Source organism: Lipophrys pholis, assembly GCF_963383615.2.
Source record: "Lipophrys pholis genome assembly, chromosome: 9".
Classification (NCBI taxonomy): domain Eukaryota; kingdom Metazoa; phylum Chordata; class Actinopteri; order Blenniiformes; family Blenniidae; genus Lipophrys; species Lipophrys pholis.
The window spans coordinates 25,047,222-25,065,300 of NC_137639.1; the positions used below are offsets into that span (position 1 = coordinate 25,047,222).

Sequence of the window (18,079 nt, forward strand, 5' to 3'; positions counted from 1 at the left end):
ATCTGACTAAAGATGGAAGTGGGAATTGCTGGTTTATAGGCTCGTGGTTGAGCCTGTTGAGGCCAGGAACTGGGGACTCTGTCTTCTCTCTCTCTTTCTGCGTGGAACTTTCAGATCGTCCCCTTAAGTTCGCAGCACCGCACTCATCAATCAATATGAAAGTGACGCACAAGCATCCAATCACTCACTGTGTTCTCAGCGACACTCGGCTGTGAGCCGGGTAGGGGGTTCAGGCCTCTGAGACACACTTCTGTTGAGTCCTTTCTTCCTCTTTCTCACACTAATTTGGGTCCTTCTTTGTTTTTGTGTTTTCCAGAGCTGATCGCTGGAGTCCCAAGAGGAGCACAGAACTTTGGATATGTGAGTTTGATCAGCCAAGCAGATATGCCAGTTTATTGTTGTTGATTAGCTGCAAAAAAGAAAGAAAGAAAGAAAGAATGAAAGAAAGAAAGAAAAAGAAAGAAAATCTAAAATAATCAGTGAAAAAGTACAGATAAATGTCTCGCTCATCTGAAATGGAATGAATACCAAAGGTAGGACTGATGTTCTGGATGCTGTCCATCATCCCTGCCAAAGGCCATATAAGGGAAAATCTTTTGGATGAACCAAACTCTCCACATTTCCCCGTTGACTTAAAAAATGTTGTACTGCACGCTGATAACATTTTTGATATTGGTTGTTACTCAAATTTATTACCCACCGGTGTTTTATCTACATTTTTGCCCGACATGTTGTCAGGGTCTATGAGAAAGTCTGCATCTTGTTCCAGAGAGATCAGAGATGACGCTCATACTCTTACATGCAGATACACACATGCACTGCATGAACTCATCCAAATTCACCCACTTCGGGCGTCGCATATAGACTCACGGCCTCACGTGTCTACAAGGCTTAAATACTGTATGTGCGGCGTATCGATTCATGAATTCATGTCTGTCTTGTGCTTGCTTATGGGAACTTGTCCCCAGGGCTGACAGTGTCAATCCTTCCTAATGACACTCAGCTTCCGCTGCATGTGGAGGGTGGTGACCCTACCTAACCCCACTAACCCTTCTCCACACATACACGACCCCTAACTCCAACCTGCAGTGTAACCGCAAAACTCACTGCACACAGACACACACACACACAGACACACACACACACACACACACACACACACACACACACACACACACACACACACACACACACACACACACACACACACACACACACACACACACACACACTTCCTCCTGTACAGAGGAGGTGGTTGTAGCTCACAGTGGGTGGAGTGTTATGATAGACACAGGTTGGCCATGTTAAAGACTTGGCACTAGGGAAGCTGTCAGGCCCGAGCAGGTTTCCTCTGTGACCAATCTGACAACTGAGACCAAAGAGAAGTTAACTCTGAAGCTTTTGATTTAATAATTTGTGTTTACACGTCCTCATATGTCCGTGTTCGTAAGTCTAGCCCCGTTTGGTAAGTCACTTAGACATCTGTGATTGGGTCAACGTGTATCCTCCTGCCTGTGTGTGTGTGTGGGTGACTTTGTGTGTGCATGTGTGTACGCGTAGCCCCCGGCCGTCTCCATGTGGTTGTTATTTTAAGTCTTATGAAGGAATTCTCAGCCTCCCCCCTCCCTCTATCCCTGCAACTGGGGTTAGGATTGGGGGAAGGATAGAAAGATGAGGGTGGAAATGATAAAGGCACAAAGATGGCGGTGGTGCAGGAGGGCAGTGAGAAAAGAGGAGTTTCAGTGAAGTGCAAGCTTTATTCTTGTGGTTTCTGAGTTTTCCCCAACATTCTCCACGAGTCTGTTTGTCAGACAGCTTGTCCGTGTTCGTTCCCTGTGTTGTGCGAGGATAAATCCTGCTCCCTTATTAGTTCTGCTGTGTTGTGTCTGATAGAGTCTGTTCTTGATTTAGGTGGCGATGATCAACTCCACCAATCTGACCTTCATCCAAAACTTCACGGGGGAGCAGGTGAGAGCATCGACACCTCCCACACGTCTGGGATGTTACTAATAAACTACTCAGCTGCAGCTGATTTTCTTCTATTTGTTCCTTAATCAACTCAGTCAAGAAGACGGTGGAAGAAGAACTCAGATGGAAAAGCATGTACACTATTAGGTTTTGGTTAAATTCTAAAATTGCTCTTCCTTTTCTGTCTGACAGATGGCCTCCTATTTTGGCTACTCTGTGGCTGTCACTGACTTGAATGGAGATGGGTAAGTAAAAAAACATCCTTTATACTCCTGAAAATAACAATTTCTCTCACTGAATCAACAACATGCCTCCATAGAACGGACGATGTGCTGGTCGGTGCGCCCCTCTATATGGAGAGAGAGATGGAATCCAAACCCAGAGAGGTGGGACGGGTTTACCTCTACCTGCAGCTGGCCCCACTCTCTTTTTCCCCACCTGTCCCTCTCACTGGCACCCACGTCTTCGGACGATTCGGCACAGCTATAGCGCCCCTGGGAGACGTCAACCAGGACGGATACAATGGTACGCTCAGATTACTTTTACCAATCTGCCATCACATGATTTCCCCCAGTGTTTATTCATGTTTAGGTCCTCCTGCCGCACCCCAAACAGCATTAACCTAATAATTCGAAACCGACTCTTTAGCTGCTCCTTTAAGTCCAGTTAGTTGCATATTGGTTCCTGCATGGGACCATGTGCATCAATGAGCCTTGGCGATTCATGACCATGAACTGCTTTTTCTTCTTTGGACCACTTTTGATGAGTGATATCAGTAAATTAGAAATAACATTGAAATAATTTGTGATTCTCTTGATACTCCGGTTTACATCTGCAGTCCAAAAACATGCATTCGAGGTTAATTGGTGCGTGTAAAGAACGTGAGTTTCACTTCCCCTGTAGTCCAGTGACCCACAACCCTAAGATGGAATAAAGCACTAGAGAAAGTATATGTGTAGATGGACATGGATAGACCTTAAGTAATCCAGCAAAGATCATTAAAAGCAATTAAGAATTAGTTATTTTCTAAATTCCAGTTTCCTCAGAGGAAAAGTTCAAAATCCTTTGGCATACATTGTGTCCCAGTCTGAGACCCTCTTCCTCTTGTTCTTGTCTGTCCATATGGGGCCAATGTTTTCAAGTAAACCTCAAAATAGACCCGTGTTTTTCTTTGTTACGGTGGCTTTTGGTCTGTTTTGTCTCTGAGTGACTGAGGAAATCCTATAAGGTGCTGCTGGTTGAGAGAACTTAAAGCTCTTCAGCCAATCGGGAAGTATGGCGATGAAAGGTTGTCTCCGTGAACTTGTTTCTTCCTATGACGATCTGGTTTGAGCCGTGTGTGTGTGTGTGTGTGTGTGTGTGTGTGTGTGTGTGTGTGTGTGTGTGTGTGTGTGTGTGTGTGTGTGTGTGTGTGTGTGTGTGTGTGTGTGTGTGTGTGTGTGTGTTGGAGTTATTTTTACCTCGCCAGATGTGCCCTGAGATAAAATCAAATGGGAGTTTCTGTCCTCTTGCCCAGAGTTCATTCCACTTCGATGTGTTTGTTTTATCCTCACATTGATTTGACAAAGACACACACACACACACACACATACACACACATACACACAAAGCCTGCAGCCTGAGGCTTGAATGCTTCAGCTAAGCTGAAGCCTGCCGCCTTAAAAATGAATGAATGGACACACATCTGGAGCATGTATGGGATCAATCACACTGATTTATCTTTTATTTATTTTTTAGATGGTGTGTGTTAATGTGTGTACAACCCATTTTAACCCATTAACCATTGGATCAATAACCTTTGGATCAATACTGAAGCTTTTTCCTGCTTAGACACATAAATCACATCTGCTGTCTGTTAGCGCTTGACAGCCTCTCAGCACCAGCCGTGTGTCCGGGGAGGAGACGGAGACAGTCGGCTTGTTGAGGGTTAATCTGATGAGATCACCTTCATGCCTGCGCATGAGTTCATTATGCAGAATTATGGCGCAAAGTCACCATGAAAACACTGTCATCAGGGTTTTGAGCCGCCTATTTTCACTAATGCCAAACCGATGCGTTCGAATATACCTGTGCCCTCAGTTGTGTCTGTACATAATTACAGACAGATACTTCACTGACTGATGACTTTGAGCCTCTTCCTCCTCCCACAGCAGAGACATCATCTCTCCATTTCCAAAATTCCTCCTGAAGATCGAACCGTACCCATTTTCTCTCTTCTTTACGGCTCTTGCTGAGTGTCAGCTGTCAGAACCTTAGCATTTAGTTCACTCAGTTTGCTGTGTGGCGTGTGTGTCACCAACATTACTCACACTGTGTCGGCCTGTTTGTGACTCTTGAGTAACCCTCTCCTATAGTTTTGGTCTCAATCACGGTGGGTGTTCGTAAGAATTTTTCTTTTTTCTTTTTCCTTTTGTTGTGCATGTCGGAATTGTGTGGAAACCTTTGAGTAACAGCGATAAGTGACTTTCACATTATTTCAAGTTCAATCAAGTATCAAGTTTGAATTTATTTTTATTTTTTTACGAAGCTATTCTGTTATGCACATAGACACACACTCACGCGCACACACACAGAGCTCACATATACACTTGCATACACACATGGTTGCATTTATCCTCTCTACCCCACAATCTTCTTCATGTGGAACTAGTTGTTTAGGCTAAGGGGGGGAGGGGGGTGGGGGGGTGGGGGACAAACAGGATGTCTAGAGGTGTTTGGACAGTTACAGTACTGATACGCACGTTAATGCCGGTCAGTGCAGTAGATGGTCATCAAGAGGTAAAAGGAAAATGCTTCAATGTGCATGGCGTTTGGAATCTGTGCCTCTTTATCTCAGAGCAGGTGCTCACAGTATCCTACTTGTTGGAGCTCCGTATTTATTTGTCCTTGGGCGTGTAGGTGTCGCGTTATTCCACAAATATGTTTAAACAAGGTAACATTAGCTGTTTCACCCTGTTCAATCTCTCACCGCTTGTTTCTTCATGTTAATTCCACAAATGTTCCCCATGCAGAGCAGAAACATTGAACAAAACGTAACCACTACATTGCAGTGTCCAGTCAGATAAGAAAAGTCAGAAATAGAGGTATAACAAATGTTTTATAGTCACAATGCTTTATAATTACCTAAATCTGTACATTTTACACACTAGGGTGTCATTGCTCAATTTCTTTGCTTTTCTGGCTTTTCTTGCTTTTGATTTCTTGCTTAACAGTCATATGATATCATAACACATTTTATAGTTATAGTTATAGTTATGATTATATCTCACAAGGTTCATAAAGGATTTTAGGTGTTTGATATAATGGGTCATAATAAGCTCATCTTTCATAATGTTTTGTCGCTCGATTTGTGCAAATGAAGTGTTGCGATGCTTTCAGTTGATCCTTTCTTTTTAGACTGACACTGTACGACAAGGGACAACTGTTTGATTGACTTCAGATTCCTCTGTATAATAATACTATCACTTTGCCATGAAGATATGAGGTAAATTATGTCTTTGTAACATACCACCACCTATAATCCTTTATGAATATTATTAGCTGTCATATATAACTACAAGCATTTACGACATGTTTTATAAGGATTCATAAAACATTCTGGAAGCACTATATTATCATATGAAAGCACTCTTTATGTGTTATGCAAATGATGTGTTACAATAAGCACTATCAAAATGAGTTAATACAGAAGAGAACAGTGGGAAAGTATCAAATTAAACACATTTACACATACTTTATGTCACTGACAGGATACGAGGGATTCTTCCGTGTGATTAAAACAACATACACAACATGGTGCATTCGATATAAGCTCTGACAAAATAGACACGCTCAATTGAATTCTACGTACATTCCTCCTTATATCTTTAGATTCAAAACCTTAGAAGTTCTGATTGGGAACGAGAGAGGTTTTGCCAGAGATTTGAGGTTCATTTTATTATGAGATTCTATGTGGGAGAGTGTCAAACGTTATCATTATTCAAATAGATTTTAACAAGCAATTTCTTTCACAAAGTATAGAACATTTATAGAATTCTGTATGTTTGTGATATTATATATTACCATGTTTATTTTGAAATGAAATGGGGTGAAATGTGATAATGACTTGCCTGATAAAGGGTTAAACAAACTAAATGAATGGCCATGCTGGCATGGTCCCACGGTATGAAGAGGTCAAGCTCTTTTCCGTCTCTCTCTCTTTCCTTTCCTTTCTACCTGTATGTTTTCCTTTGCTTCTGTCTCAGCGGGGCCTTAACCCCGTTTAATGCCTTAACCATACGTGTGTGTGTGTGTGTGTGTGTGTGTGTGTGTGTGTGTGTGTGTGTGTGTGTGTGTGTGTGTGTGTGTGTCTGTGTGTGTGTGTGTGTGTGTGTGTGTGTGTGTGTGTGTGTGTGTGTGTGTGTGTGTGTGTGTGTGTGTGTGTGTGTGTGTGTGTGTGTGTGTGTGTGTGTGTGTGTCATCCCTCAGACGTGGCGGTTGGCTGTCCGTTTGGAGGCGAGGAGCGTGGAGGGAGAGTATTGATCTTTAATGGCAACAGATACGTATCGACACAAGGTCTGAAGCTGAGCCAGGAGCTGAAAGCAGCCTCGACCCCCAGTGGCAGTCTGCCCGGATTTGGATTCACTCTGAGAGGAGGCCAAGATCTGGACAGCAATCAGTATCCTGGTAAATACCCGGCTCGGCTCGTCCATTCTCCGCTCACCATGTTGCAATCAAAATTCTTTCCCCCGACTTGCATTCCTCCACTTATTCACTTCCAGCCCCTCTCATTACGGCCTCCCCTCTCCATCACTGAACCCCACATTTCATCGTTCCCCCATGGACTCCTCTGCTACCATCCCTCCATGTTTTCCCATATTGCTTTCCTCCTCCTCTCTGCTAAAGTCATCAGAAGGGGTAAAAGGAGTTGTGCCATAAACTGCTGCCGCATCCATTCTTTAGGGGTTTATAGTATTTTAGAAGGAGACCTTAGAGTTCAGATTGAAGGAAAAAAAAGAAAGTATGATATATTATCCGCATGTTCGGCCTGTCAGACATTCAAGCCTTTGCCTACATCCCCAATTCTTTGGCAACACAACGCAGCTTTTAGTCAAGTCACATACCGAAATGGTCTTCTTTGCAAAAGTGACACCTACTTACTTTCCCACATTTGACTCCTCATATATAACAAAATCTTTTCTAGTGAAGTAAAACAAACAAAGGAGAATACATTTGAAGTTATTTATATAGTTGTGTGCGTAGTCCACCTAAACAAAGCAGGTCTGTAAAAACCAATGTTTTACTGCCCCATTTTCTCCCTAATTTAGAGCCGATCTGCTCTCAGGATTTATTTGGCTTCAAACTTCCACAGATTGGACTTGAAATGAGAAATTTGTTTAGTTTCATTCTTTTTCTGCCCCCATGACAGTTTTTCCTTTTCATTCTGCGGTAATAACAGATTTCTTCATTTGATAAACGTCCACACACACACACACACACACACACACACACACACACACACACACACACACACACACACACACACACACACACACACACACAGGTTCACATGTGTGGCTTGTGATCAGTTTCACTGGCCAAGATCCAGAGAGTGTGTGTGTTGAGTGTGTGCCAGGGTGCAGGTCACAGTCGGACCTGTGCAGACCCACAAAATTAAAACCATTTTGCAGTAACGAATGCAGAACAAAAAACAAAAAAAAAACATGATACAATAAATACACACGAAGGGATTACAGGTTCAGGCTCACGCTGATGTAGGCCCTTTGGGAGGAAGAAGTGGAGGAGAAACTCACGGGTGGCAAAGCTCGCTGCCGACACACACACACGCACACACACACACACACACACACACGCACCACATAAACAGTGGCACACACAAAGCACAGCGCTTGTGTCGTCTGTCATTAGAGAGCCGGTGGCCGGAAGTGATACGCACACACATGGCATGTCGTTTGCAGGGCAGTAAAGTCACACTGTTCAAAGGAGCGGGAGATGTTTGATCAGCATTACGAGAGGACTGCACAGGCGTCTGGGAGGCTTTGCTCCGGCTGCCATATGCACTCATTGACATTTATTGTCATTAGCCGGCCGCAGGAGGAAAGGAGAGACGGTGACGAGGCTCCGCTTTTAGCTCTTAATTGACTTTATCTCACATAATGATGTCATGTGTTTAGGAAACTAAATAAAAGGGAAATTAAGGATGAAATAGAAAGGAAAGTGACGTCAACATTACTTCCTGCTGAATTCAAGCGTAGTTGAACTACTAGTAGGTTTCTTTGTTCTCATAGAAAACTTTTGAACTGCAGAGAACCTGAGATCAGCTGAGTGTTTCACAATTTCATTCTCAAGACTGAATTTATTGTGCATGTAAATGAAGGCAAATTAAAATGAATAAATCAGATATAGTGAATGTTTATAAGTGAAACAGATATTAAAGTTGCTGGATTTTAAATCAGGACCGACCCGGCCTCTTGTTAGTAACGACTTCATTGACTTTACATGCCAAAAGCAGTTAAAATTCAAAGAGTTGAAATCGTTTTTTAATGTATATATATATAGTACATTTGATTTTACAGTTAATAGCGTGACTTTCATTTTCAATGGGTGAGTGGGCAGCCCTGCCTCACTGATTTGGTGTGTTTGGTCCTTGCCTTCTGCTTAAGTAACTGTAATCACTGAGAAGCAGATTGATTTTACACCTTCCTCCAAGTACTGGCGGGGGCGTGGGGGTGGGGGCGTGGGGGTGGGGGTGGGGGGGGGTGGGGTGCATTAACTGAAAGGGGGTAGATCTCCACTCCACCATAACCTCCCAGCAAATTACAACCCCTTACTTTCACTATACTAAGGCTTTACTTTGAGCTAAATTAATGGAAAACAATGGTAAATGTTGTTTTTTTTCTCATTGTTGAAGTGGTGTAGTTTCATCTTTGCTCACGAATCTTACATATATTCGGAAATCCTCAAAAGGTCTAATTCCCCTTACTCTACAGAGGAAAGTTTCAAAATGTATGATAGCTGGCAAATTATTCACTACACAAGAGTCCAAGAAATCAGAGATCATCCTTTTTTCTTTTTTTTTTTTTCACTAAAACCACCTCTTTTTTTTTCCACTGAGTGCCATTGACCTTTGCCACCTCATCAACAGGGCCAGTCCCCCTGCAGCTAAACAGGCAGTTGGGGCAGACAGCCAGTGACAGCTTGACAGTCTGTCTAAACTCTGGATGGAGGTTGTGTTTTCACAGCCACCATCAGCAAAAGCAGCTCGGTTACCACAAGCCATACCTGCACGGAGAATTGTTATCAAAGAGAGGAGTGTATGAGCGCTGGAGAGTGGCTATGGATCGGCGTGTTCGGGTACACACACACACACACACACACACACAGCGATCCCAAACCAGCAGTGCCAGCAGAGCTTTTCCTCGTGTGCGCGAGGAAATGGGATTGACATGAAGAGGAAAGTGGGCTGTTATTTGATTTAGGCCTTGATGCAGCTGCGTGCCACACTTACACTCTAACACACACTTAACCTCAAGGTGGCTTATTCACAGTCGTCTCTTCTTCCTGCAACCATGAGTTTTATGATCGGGAGCACAGAAAAACCACGAAATGAAACACTTTTTATCTACTTATAGTAGTAGTGGAGTTGTGGTTTTCTTGTTACATAACCCCAAACGGTGGGATGGACGCAGGAATTTGGACTTATGAGGTGGTCACACACTCGCTGCTGGAAACACACCTTCCTTCTAATGGCTTTCACAGATTGTGGTTTAAAGGCCAAGTGCATGATCCTCTGACCTTATTTCATTCAGTCCCCCCCCCCCCATCCTGTACTTTTTTTTTTTTTTACCCTTTCTCACATCGTCAGGACCTTTTCTCATTCTGAGATTTTCTATACAAAGCCCTCGCAGACACACAGCAGCATATTCACTCAGTGACATAACTCACCCCGGGGGGAGAAGGGACGAGGCTTAAATGTTTAATGTTGTGGTTTCAGGGGGACTTGGTGACTGCAGCCCAAGGCAGAAACAGATGTGCCGCGCTCAGATTCAATTAGTCCCTTTCTTCTTAAATACACAGGAGAGGGAAGGCAGAGCTAATGACAAGACAAGTCGACAAGAGTACACTTCCACTTTATCCGTTCTCCTTCTTCAGCAGATAGCACAGATGATGATCGCTGTTTGTTGTCATCAGAGACCTTATGAACTCTTTAATATATAAACACCTTTTTGTCGCGTCGCGTAACTCGAGTTTGAAACAGAGACAATTATAATTTGGGTATTTTCAGAGAAAAAAAGACCTACACGTAGTATCACAAGTTGAATCACTGAGCAGAATTAGGTTATTTTGTCTGTCTCAGATCACAAATCTCCCCAAAGTTTCTCCAGCATCTGGAAGTGGAGACTTGTATCCATTAAGGGCTTCTCTTCAGTTTCACATTGTTTTAATCAGCATATGTTTGTGTGTGTGTGTGTGTGTGTGTGTGTGTGCGTGCGTGCGTGCGTGCGTGCGTGCGTGTGTGTGTGTGTGTGTTTGTGTGTAGCATTAGTATGTGTCCCCTGACCGCATCCATTAAATACCAGCTATGAGAGCCAATTAAAAATGTGTGTTCATCACAAAAAGCCATGAAAACAAATAAAATAAAAAAAATCACGTAAAGATGGAATCTGGTGCTGCTTACACATTGAAGTTGTTGCTGTTTAGGCTGATGGCACTGGAATGTGGCTTGGGGTCCCTGTCTCCAGCGTGCGTACACACACACACACACACACACACACACACACACACACACACACACACACACACACACACACACACACACGTTCGTGATGCATGGACACATTCGAATACACACACTAGTCACACTATGTGTGTATGGATAATATGTGTGTATGGACACACACATTAAGACATGTTCGATTCTCAAATCAAATTTGTGTGGGTTCTATGCGAAAGGAAAAACAAGGTAATATTAGAAAGCTTGTGTGTGACTGTATGTGTGTGAGTGTATCTGTTTATGGTGTGTGTTTGTGTGTGTATTAGACGTGAGAAGTCTGCATTTGATGAAGATTGCTGGAGACCTTGAAATTAGTCCCATCTGTGGCATTCTTTGAAGCTCTTTACTTCCCGTCTCTCTCTCTCTCTCTCTCTCTCTCTCTCTCTCTCTCTCTCTCTCTCTCTCCCTCTCTCTCTCTCTCTCTTTTGCCCTACAGATTTGATTGTGGGGGCGTTCGGCACAGGCGAGGTGTCAGTCTACAGGTAATGCACAAAGCAATTTTAATTTTGCCCCATGTTTCTCAGATGGCGTTATCTTATCTGTGCGTGTGTGTGTGCAGGTCTCAAGCTGTAGTGTCCGTGGAAGCTGCGATGACCCTCAATCCCAGAATCCTGAATCCAGAAGACCGCCAGTGTCACCTGCCTCAGACCGACATCATGGTGACCTGGTAAAATAAAATAAAACATCTGTTCAAATTCACCACAGTAATGTACATATCAGACATCCCCAGGCTGTGAATCGTGTATAATAAAGCCTACATACGACTCTCTTCTTGGGGCCCATCCCACGTTTACGTACGTGTTTTAAAATCTAAATAATATGTGGCTCATTTGTGTCCCGGACTTTGTTTCCTCAAGTTACAGAACATCTGACAAACTGTTTCTACATTTGATATCTTCCTTTTTTTTTTTTTTTTTAAGACTTCAGTTTTGGAAACTCTTATCTATCCACACATCTTAACTGGATTGACAAAGCTTCAGAGCTGCTCTTTTCTTCTAAGTTTAAACAAACATTCTGATATAAACGTCAACACAAGTACAATTAATGAACCAGATGCAGACGTTGGATCACTACTACATATATAAAAAGCAAACTCTCTAGCCCACAATTTGTAATTTTTGTTTTGCTTTCTAAGCTGTTTCTCACATTCTGGGATGTTTTCAGCCACGCATCGATGTGCCACTTACAATAACATCCATCAGCACCAAACTCGAAGTCAAGATGAAATGGAAAAGTGACAGTTTTGAGCAATCAGGTTGTGTTTGCTGAGTCAACAACCGTGATTAGATGCAGTTCAGAAACAGACAGGGCCTGCTTGTGTTTTTCTATAACTATCTTCATGCGGTTCCGTTTTTAGTTTGAAAGCAACAAAGTGGGGACATTCTCCTCCTTTCAGCTCCATTCCAACACTGTTTTATTTGGTGAGGCTTATTTAAAACATGACACTAGATTTGTTTAGAAGCGTTTGACTCTGTGTTAGTTGTAAACACCTAATCGAGATGATTTTGATGAGAGTCAAAAGACTTTTGGTTGGTAGTCCAAGACAAAAATCTTTCAGCTGCACCGTCCACACAGGATTTAATGCTTTGTCCACTCATCAGACCACATCAGGGGTCTGAAACCTTGACGACCAAAAGTGGCGTTTTAGACAATTTTGACATTTGAGCATTTGAACTATTTTGGCTCTTTTTTTAAGCAGTTGTTTTTGTTTTATTTTTAAAGGGTTATTTTTTTTCTTATAAGAGTTTTAGTAATTTTCTTTTTGTTTTTAAGTTATTTTAGTATTTTCATTACAGAAGCGATACAGAGGAGCCGCAGATCCCTGCTCTAGTTTTTCCATGGAAACTTTTCCAAATATGATTATAGGTCATTTTGTTTTTGGGACACTATCCAGACAGACAGTGGTTAGATGTGGCTAAACATGTTGTCATTTTTTCATATTGTGTTTGAACATATTCACACCATTATGCCAAGCCTCAGTAACCTTCACTGACCACTATGGTCAAATTGTAATACCTTTAGAAAACGCTGTCCGCTTCAGTCTGGATATTTTGAGTTTATCTGAGCTGCTTTGTTGCTGCTTCTTATTAATGTCAGTAATTCTTCAAGTTGTTATTTTCAAGCATTTACATCCAAATAAAGGGACCTGATTTCTGTGATTGGACTAAGTCACGCTGTGGCGACGTCTCAGCAATTGTGAACGTGAAATAGTTAGACATGCATTTCAGCCTTCATGAAAAAAAATCATTTTTAAAAAAAGCTCTGCGCTGGCATCGTTGATAACACCTGAGGTCAAACACGATGTGAAATGGTAAAACAGTATGGTGCCGGAGTGCATTGCTCTGTGTGAGCCCATATACTCTAATGGTGTTATTTTAAAAGCGTCGCCTCTGAGAGAAAAAAAACAAAGCGGACATGCTGATTAAAATTACACACCTGCACAACTTCACAACACCTTTGTTTGGTTCAGGTTTAGCAGCTGTGACTGCTAAAAACAAAATAAAAATCTAATCACTGATGTTGACCCTCAGTTTGTTAATACAAACAGGTCCCGTTAATTGGAGGTGTTTTAGGATAAAGACTGCAGTAAGTTACAGTTACCTCCAGTAATCGAATACGCGTGTGGGATCAAAGTCTTAAACAAACAAGACACTAATGAGGCCCATGGCTGCCCTGGACCTCAGACCTGTAACAGACGTTGCATTGCTTATACTGTATCACGAAATGGTATGCAGTATAAAGTATACACTTTCACAAATCACACTCACTCTGACAGATGTGACAAATATTCCACCCCATGCTCTAAATTTCTGCCGTCAGCCAAAGTCTGTTTGTCTGAGGCTCGAATGCACTAATGTATCGGTACATTGAAAAAGCGTGCTCGCTTAACTCCCGGAAATTCTGATTTATGAGACTGTGCAATTAATTTGAAGCTGCATAATTCTGTTTTGATTATATTTTTGTTCCTGTGGGTGGCAGGATGGCTTTGAACAGTCTGGGGGTGAGTTTAGTTGAGGAGAACCGTCCTAGAGGCTCCTGCAGCTTCACCACAGTCGACTGTTGGTTGTGAGTGTCTCGGGCTGGAGAACCGCTGCAGGACTTTTCTTGGATGAGACGTGGGCTCGGCTAGTTGCCACGTTGGGGTCTGAGTGGTGGTGTGTGAGTATTGGCAAGCGGGTAAAAAAAAAGGGAATGGGGTTTGAGTCGGACAGACAGCGAGCACTAAACTGTGGAATTTTGTCATAACAAAACTCAGCGTATTTAAATAAACCGCCATAAAACTGTGGTCCCGAGCTGTGGAATTAGATAGGACTTCCACTCACACAGGGAGTTCACAGCGGCAGTGAAGTTAAGGGACGTCTGAGGCTGTTTGGTTTGAAAGGGGTGAAGGGTTTGAACATTTAGAGGAGCCGGAGAAAAGCATGTGGGAGCCCAGGTTTGTGCTTCATGTACTACTGTTATATCTCAGCCGCACAGTGAAGCACATGATTTCCTGAAAAATAATTACCCGGTGGTCTCTGGCCCTGAAGGTGATTTAACAACACTGACTGTTGTTCTGAGTGAATTTCCACTATTCTCACAGATCCTTCGAACCCGCCGGCTAAAAGATTATTCCCTCTGTAGTCTGATCAAAAGAAAAAGAAAAGGGGAGGGAGGGGGTCAGTTTTCCAGGCTCCACTTTGTTTTCTGAATGAAAAGAATTATATCTATGTTCTTTCTCAACATAAATGTGAGTTGAATTTTTATTGCCAGTTATATTGCAGTTTTTTTATGTACTCTCATCTTACAGTAAGTAAAAATATCCCTGCTTGGTTTTGGCCTTGGCGCCTTTCCTGTGTAGAGTTTGAATGTTGACCCCTTGCATTTTAACTGGTGATTGTAAACTGACAATTGATGTGAATGAGAGTCTGTTCTTTATGTATGTGCCTATCTATGCCATACTTTCACTTTATATTGACAACAAAATTATTGGTGTTATTCGCTTTTCAGAGGTGGAAAATAGTCGACAATGAGAAAGAAAATAAACCAATCATTGTGTTATTGAGGTCCCTCATAGTGATAAGAAAGCTATGACTTCATGAGCCGCTTCTTTCAGTTCCATTTGTGACCATTAAAAACCGAAACTCTGAAAGGCGTGTGAACAATGCATTTGCTTTCATGACACAAAGACAAACTGCACATTAGTTTGTTGGATAAACTCTTCGATAGCATTTTGAAAACGTGGAAGGAAAAAAAAAATTGTTGATATGTGTTGATCATTTTTAAGAAAATCAAATTCTTTGCTCTTTTATTGTTGTGGGGAGTTTTTCACAGTGTGACTTTGTCGGTCGATGAACGATCAGCGGAAAGGAAAACACTCATCCAGTTAGTGTTAAGAAGTGCGTCGGTCCATTGTGTGTTGCTTCCGGCCACATTGGGACTAGAAAGTGATTATATGTGAGCCGACTGGCCACACTCCAGGTCATGGCAAAGTGAAACGCTGGCCCTCATGAAAAGAGCAGAAGCCACAGAAGGAAGCAAAGTGATTCTGCACTTTCTCAGCTGTGCAACCTTTTCTTAGTTTGACTGTGATTCTTCTTATATAGTCAGGGAACCTTTGGTTACGTAGGAAGGGATATTTGAGTTCTGTCTATAGGGTGCAGGGTGGGAAATTGGTGGAAATTACATGCAGGAATCACTAACCCGGAATCAGAGCAGCAAACTGGGAGGGCTGCATACGTTTGACACACAGTGCTTATTAAAGTCACACTTATGCACACTCCTCCCAAAACCATGAAACACTCACAGGCTTATATGCAACACGTATAAAACAACCATGCAAACCACCTGGAGAGGTCAAAATCTCTTAAGGGAGCAATTTTTGCATCAGAAACCGAAACACACATGAGCTCACATCTGCGCCGCATACATTTTGAATGAGGCCGAACTAGCTCATCATTACTGTGTCATCTAATGGGGATTCTAATCATTAACAAACATACAAGTGTAGTCAACAGCTGCACTTTGGTTGTTGGGGTTTCGCGAACCTAAATCAAACAAACCGTAAACACACAAAGTCTTTTACTTCATGCCTCATATGTCTTCAGTGTAGATGAGCAGCTTGTCCATAAGCTTCCAATGATTAGTTGGTATTAACAGCGCGGGCTTCTCTGTGTGAGAGTCACTTTCCTGTTCTTGATGAGAGGAGCGATAACAGACATGCACATGCACACAAAAAGTGCACTTGCCCATGGGGTAACACTCACATAAATAGAGGAAATGCAGAAACGATTCCCAGTCTCCCATGTCTGTGCCTAATGGGGGGCGGGGGGGTAATTCCCACTGCCCCCTGGAGTACAGGAAGGAAGAAATGCCTTATTTATGAACAGTTATTTGGTCATACACTTCATTTTTCAATTCTTTTGCAAGGAAATGCTCGCTTTACGTATTTGCAATAGGTAAAAGAATAGACACCTCAGTTTAGTATGGAGCCATTCCAAGTGTCTGCTGTGAGAGGCACTTGACTTCCAGTGCGCTCTCACTCATTTGAATGAGGATAGAAACACCACTAGTCTGTGTCAGAACAGAGGACGTCTGAAAGCTTTAATTTATTATCCTACATTGTAAAGTGTCATCACATTTTTCTCATATTCTTTTTTCTTCCAGCCTGAAGGTGGAGGTGTGTGCGGCAGTGAGCGGAGTGGGGATCCCCAGCTCCATAGGTAAGCAGCTGTTCAGAGAGGGGGAATGCAGGAGGACGAAGTGAAGACGGTGGGTCCAAGCCAACTTTGCGGCACACCTCATTAGTGTTTCCTGCTAAGAAACTCCTGCTCCAGTTTAAGTGGAGGTGAAAAAGCCAAGAGAGGAAACACAAGTAAAGGACACACGAGACGCAGACAGCGGGGGCGTCTATTGTTTCCAACATCTGATGAGTCTCTGTGGAGTGAAACACCGATAGCTGCCCACACAGCACGTTAGACTTTCACAGCTGAGTTTCGTCTGATTTGCTGACTCTTCCACCTGTTCATTAATAGTCTCCATTCTCTCTGTTATCTTCTGTCCAGATCTGAGAGCCGAGCTGCAGCTGGATTGGTTGAAAGGCACCAGGGGTGGAGTGAGGAGAGTCCTCTTCTTGGATACCCAGCAGCCCCAGCGCACGGGGCTACTCAGGCTTGGCCACAACCACCAGCGTGCCTGCCTGAGCTACACCATTTATCTCCGGGTGAGCCAATCACACAAGACACATACATCAGAGACAAAGCAGACTTTATTGATCCCCTCAGAGAAATTACTTCTCTGCATTTAACTCAACCTTTTCATGGCTGACCTTAAAGACATGCTGGGAGAATGTGGGCGAGGGGTCAGGGGTCATGCTCTGGGAACCAGTGGATTCAAACCCCGATCCCAAGTCCACTTCTCTAACCTCCAGGCCTCTATTCCTCACACACAAAAGCACTAATTTGTTCAAATGTTGGAACTCGCTGTGCAAACTCTACAACTTATGGTTCAAAGCTAAAAAATGTGTGTCGATGGCTCATTGTTCTTGGTTTGTGTTGCTTCTCTAAAGGAGGAGGATGAGTTCAGGGACAAATTGACCCCCATCTCGCTGGCTCTGAACTACAGTATGGCTCCACCTCATCGGGATCAAAACCTCCCGCCTGTACTCAACCACTACAGCAGCACCTTCCTTCAAGAGCAGGTAGGGAGACAAGCCTTAGCTGCAGGACGACTTCTACAAATTCCACATCACCCGGAATATAAAACGTCCTTTCAGGGAGATCGTATCTTTTCTAATCAAAAGCAGTGGTGTCATGAGACGCATAGATCGCAAAACTCCCTGGAACACATTTGTGGTTTGTGACACTGTTGTATAAATCAACATGATTTGATGAAGCCCAAGTCTGAGCGCATTCTGCCAAGTTTGAGACCCTCCCAAGAATCTGATCGTATTTTTCATTCAGGCGTTCTTTGATGAAAATGCTTACCTTGGCTTTGAAAAGGCTTACTCAGGAATAGAAAAAACATGTGCTTCACTTGATATCAAGCTCCGCTTTGCCTTTTTTCCCCCCTGTGTAAGACAACTCAGTTAACTTTCAACCTGTTTTTTGTAAATTATATAAGATATAAATGATAATAGTATAGAAATGTCCTGCTTTGGACCAACTTCAGACTTGGCTTTTATTTGCCAAACAAGCACACCGATGGAAAAATACACAGTCAAGTGATTGCTCTCTCACTCAAAGAATGTGTTCAAATAAATACTCCGAGGTTTTGCCGTGTTGACTTTTAATCAAACCTTCCCAGTGCATGTATGCGTCTGTACACCTGCATGCAGTGTGTCGGGTTACCTAATCCTCT

General features: G+C 42.8%; 1 protein-coding gene across 1 annotated transcript in view; it reads left to right on the forward strand.

The window, feature by feature from the left end:
* The window catches only part of itga8 (integrin, alpha 8), a 41,725-nt gene that overhangs the window by 11,616 nt on the left and 12,030 nt on the right, over positions 1-18,079 (forward strand). Inside the window, 10 exon segments of the mRNA XM_080470605.1 lie at positions 317-360; positions 1,912-1,968; positions 2,161-2,213; positions 2,288-2,493; positions 6,436-6,633; positions 11,178-11,223; positions 11,301-11,408; positions 16,388-16,443; positions 16,786-16,943; positions 17,289-17,420. Coding sequence (XP_080326731.1) covers positions 317-360; positions 1,912-1,968; positions 2,161-2,213; positions 2,288-2,493; positions 6,436-6,633; positions 11,178-11,223; positions 11,301-11,408; positions 16,388-16,443; positions 16,786-16,943; positions 17,289-17,420 — 1,058 coding nt within the window.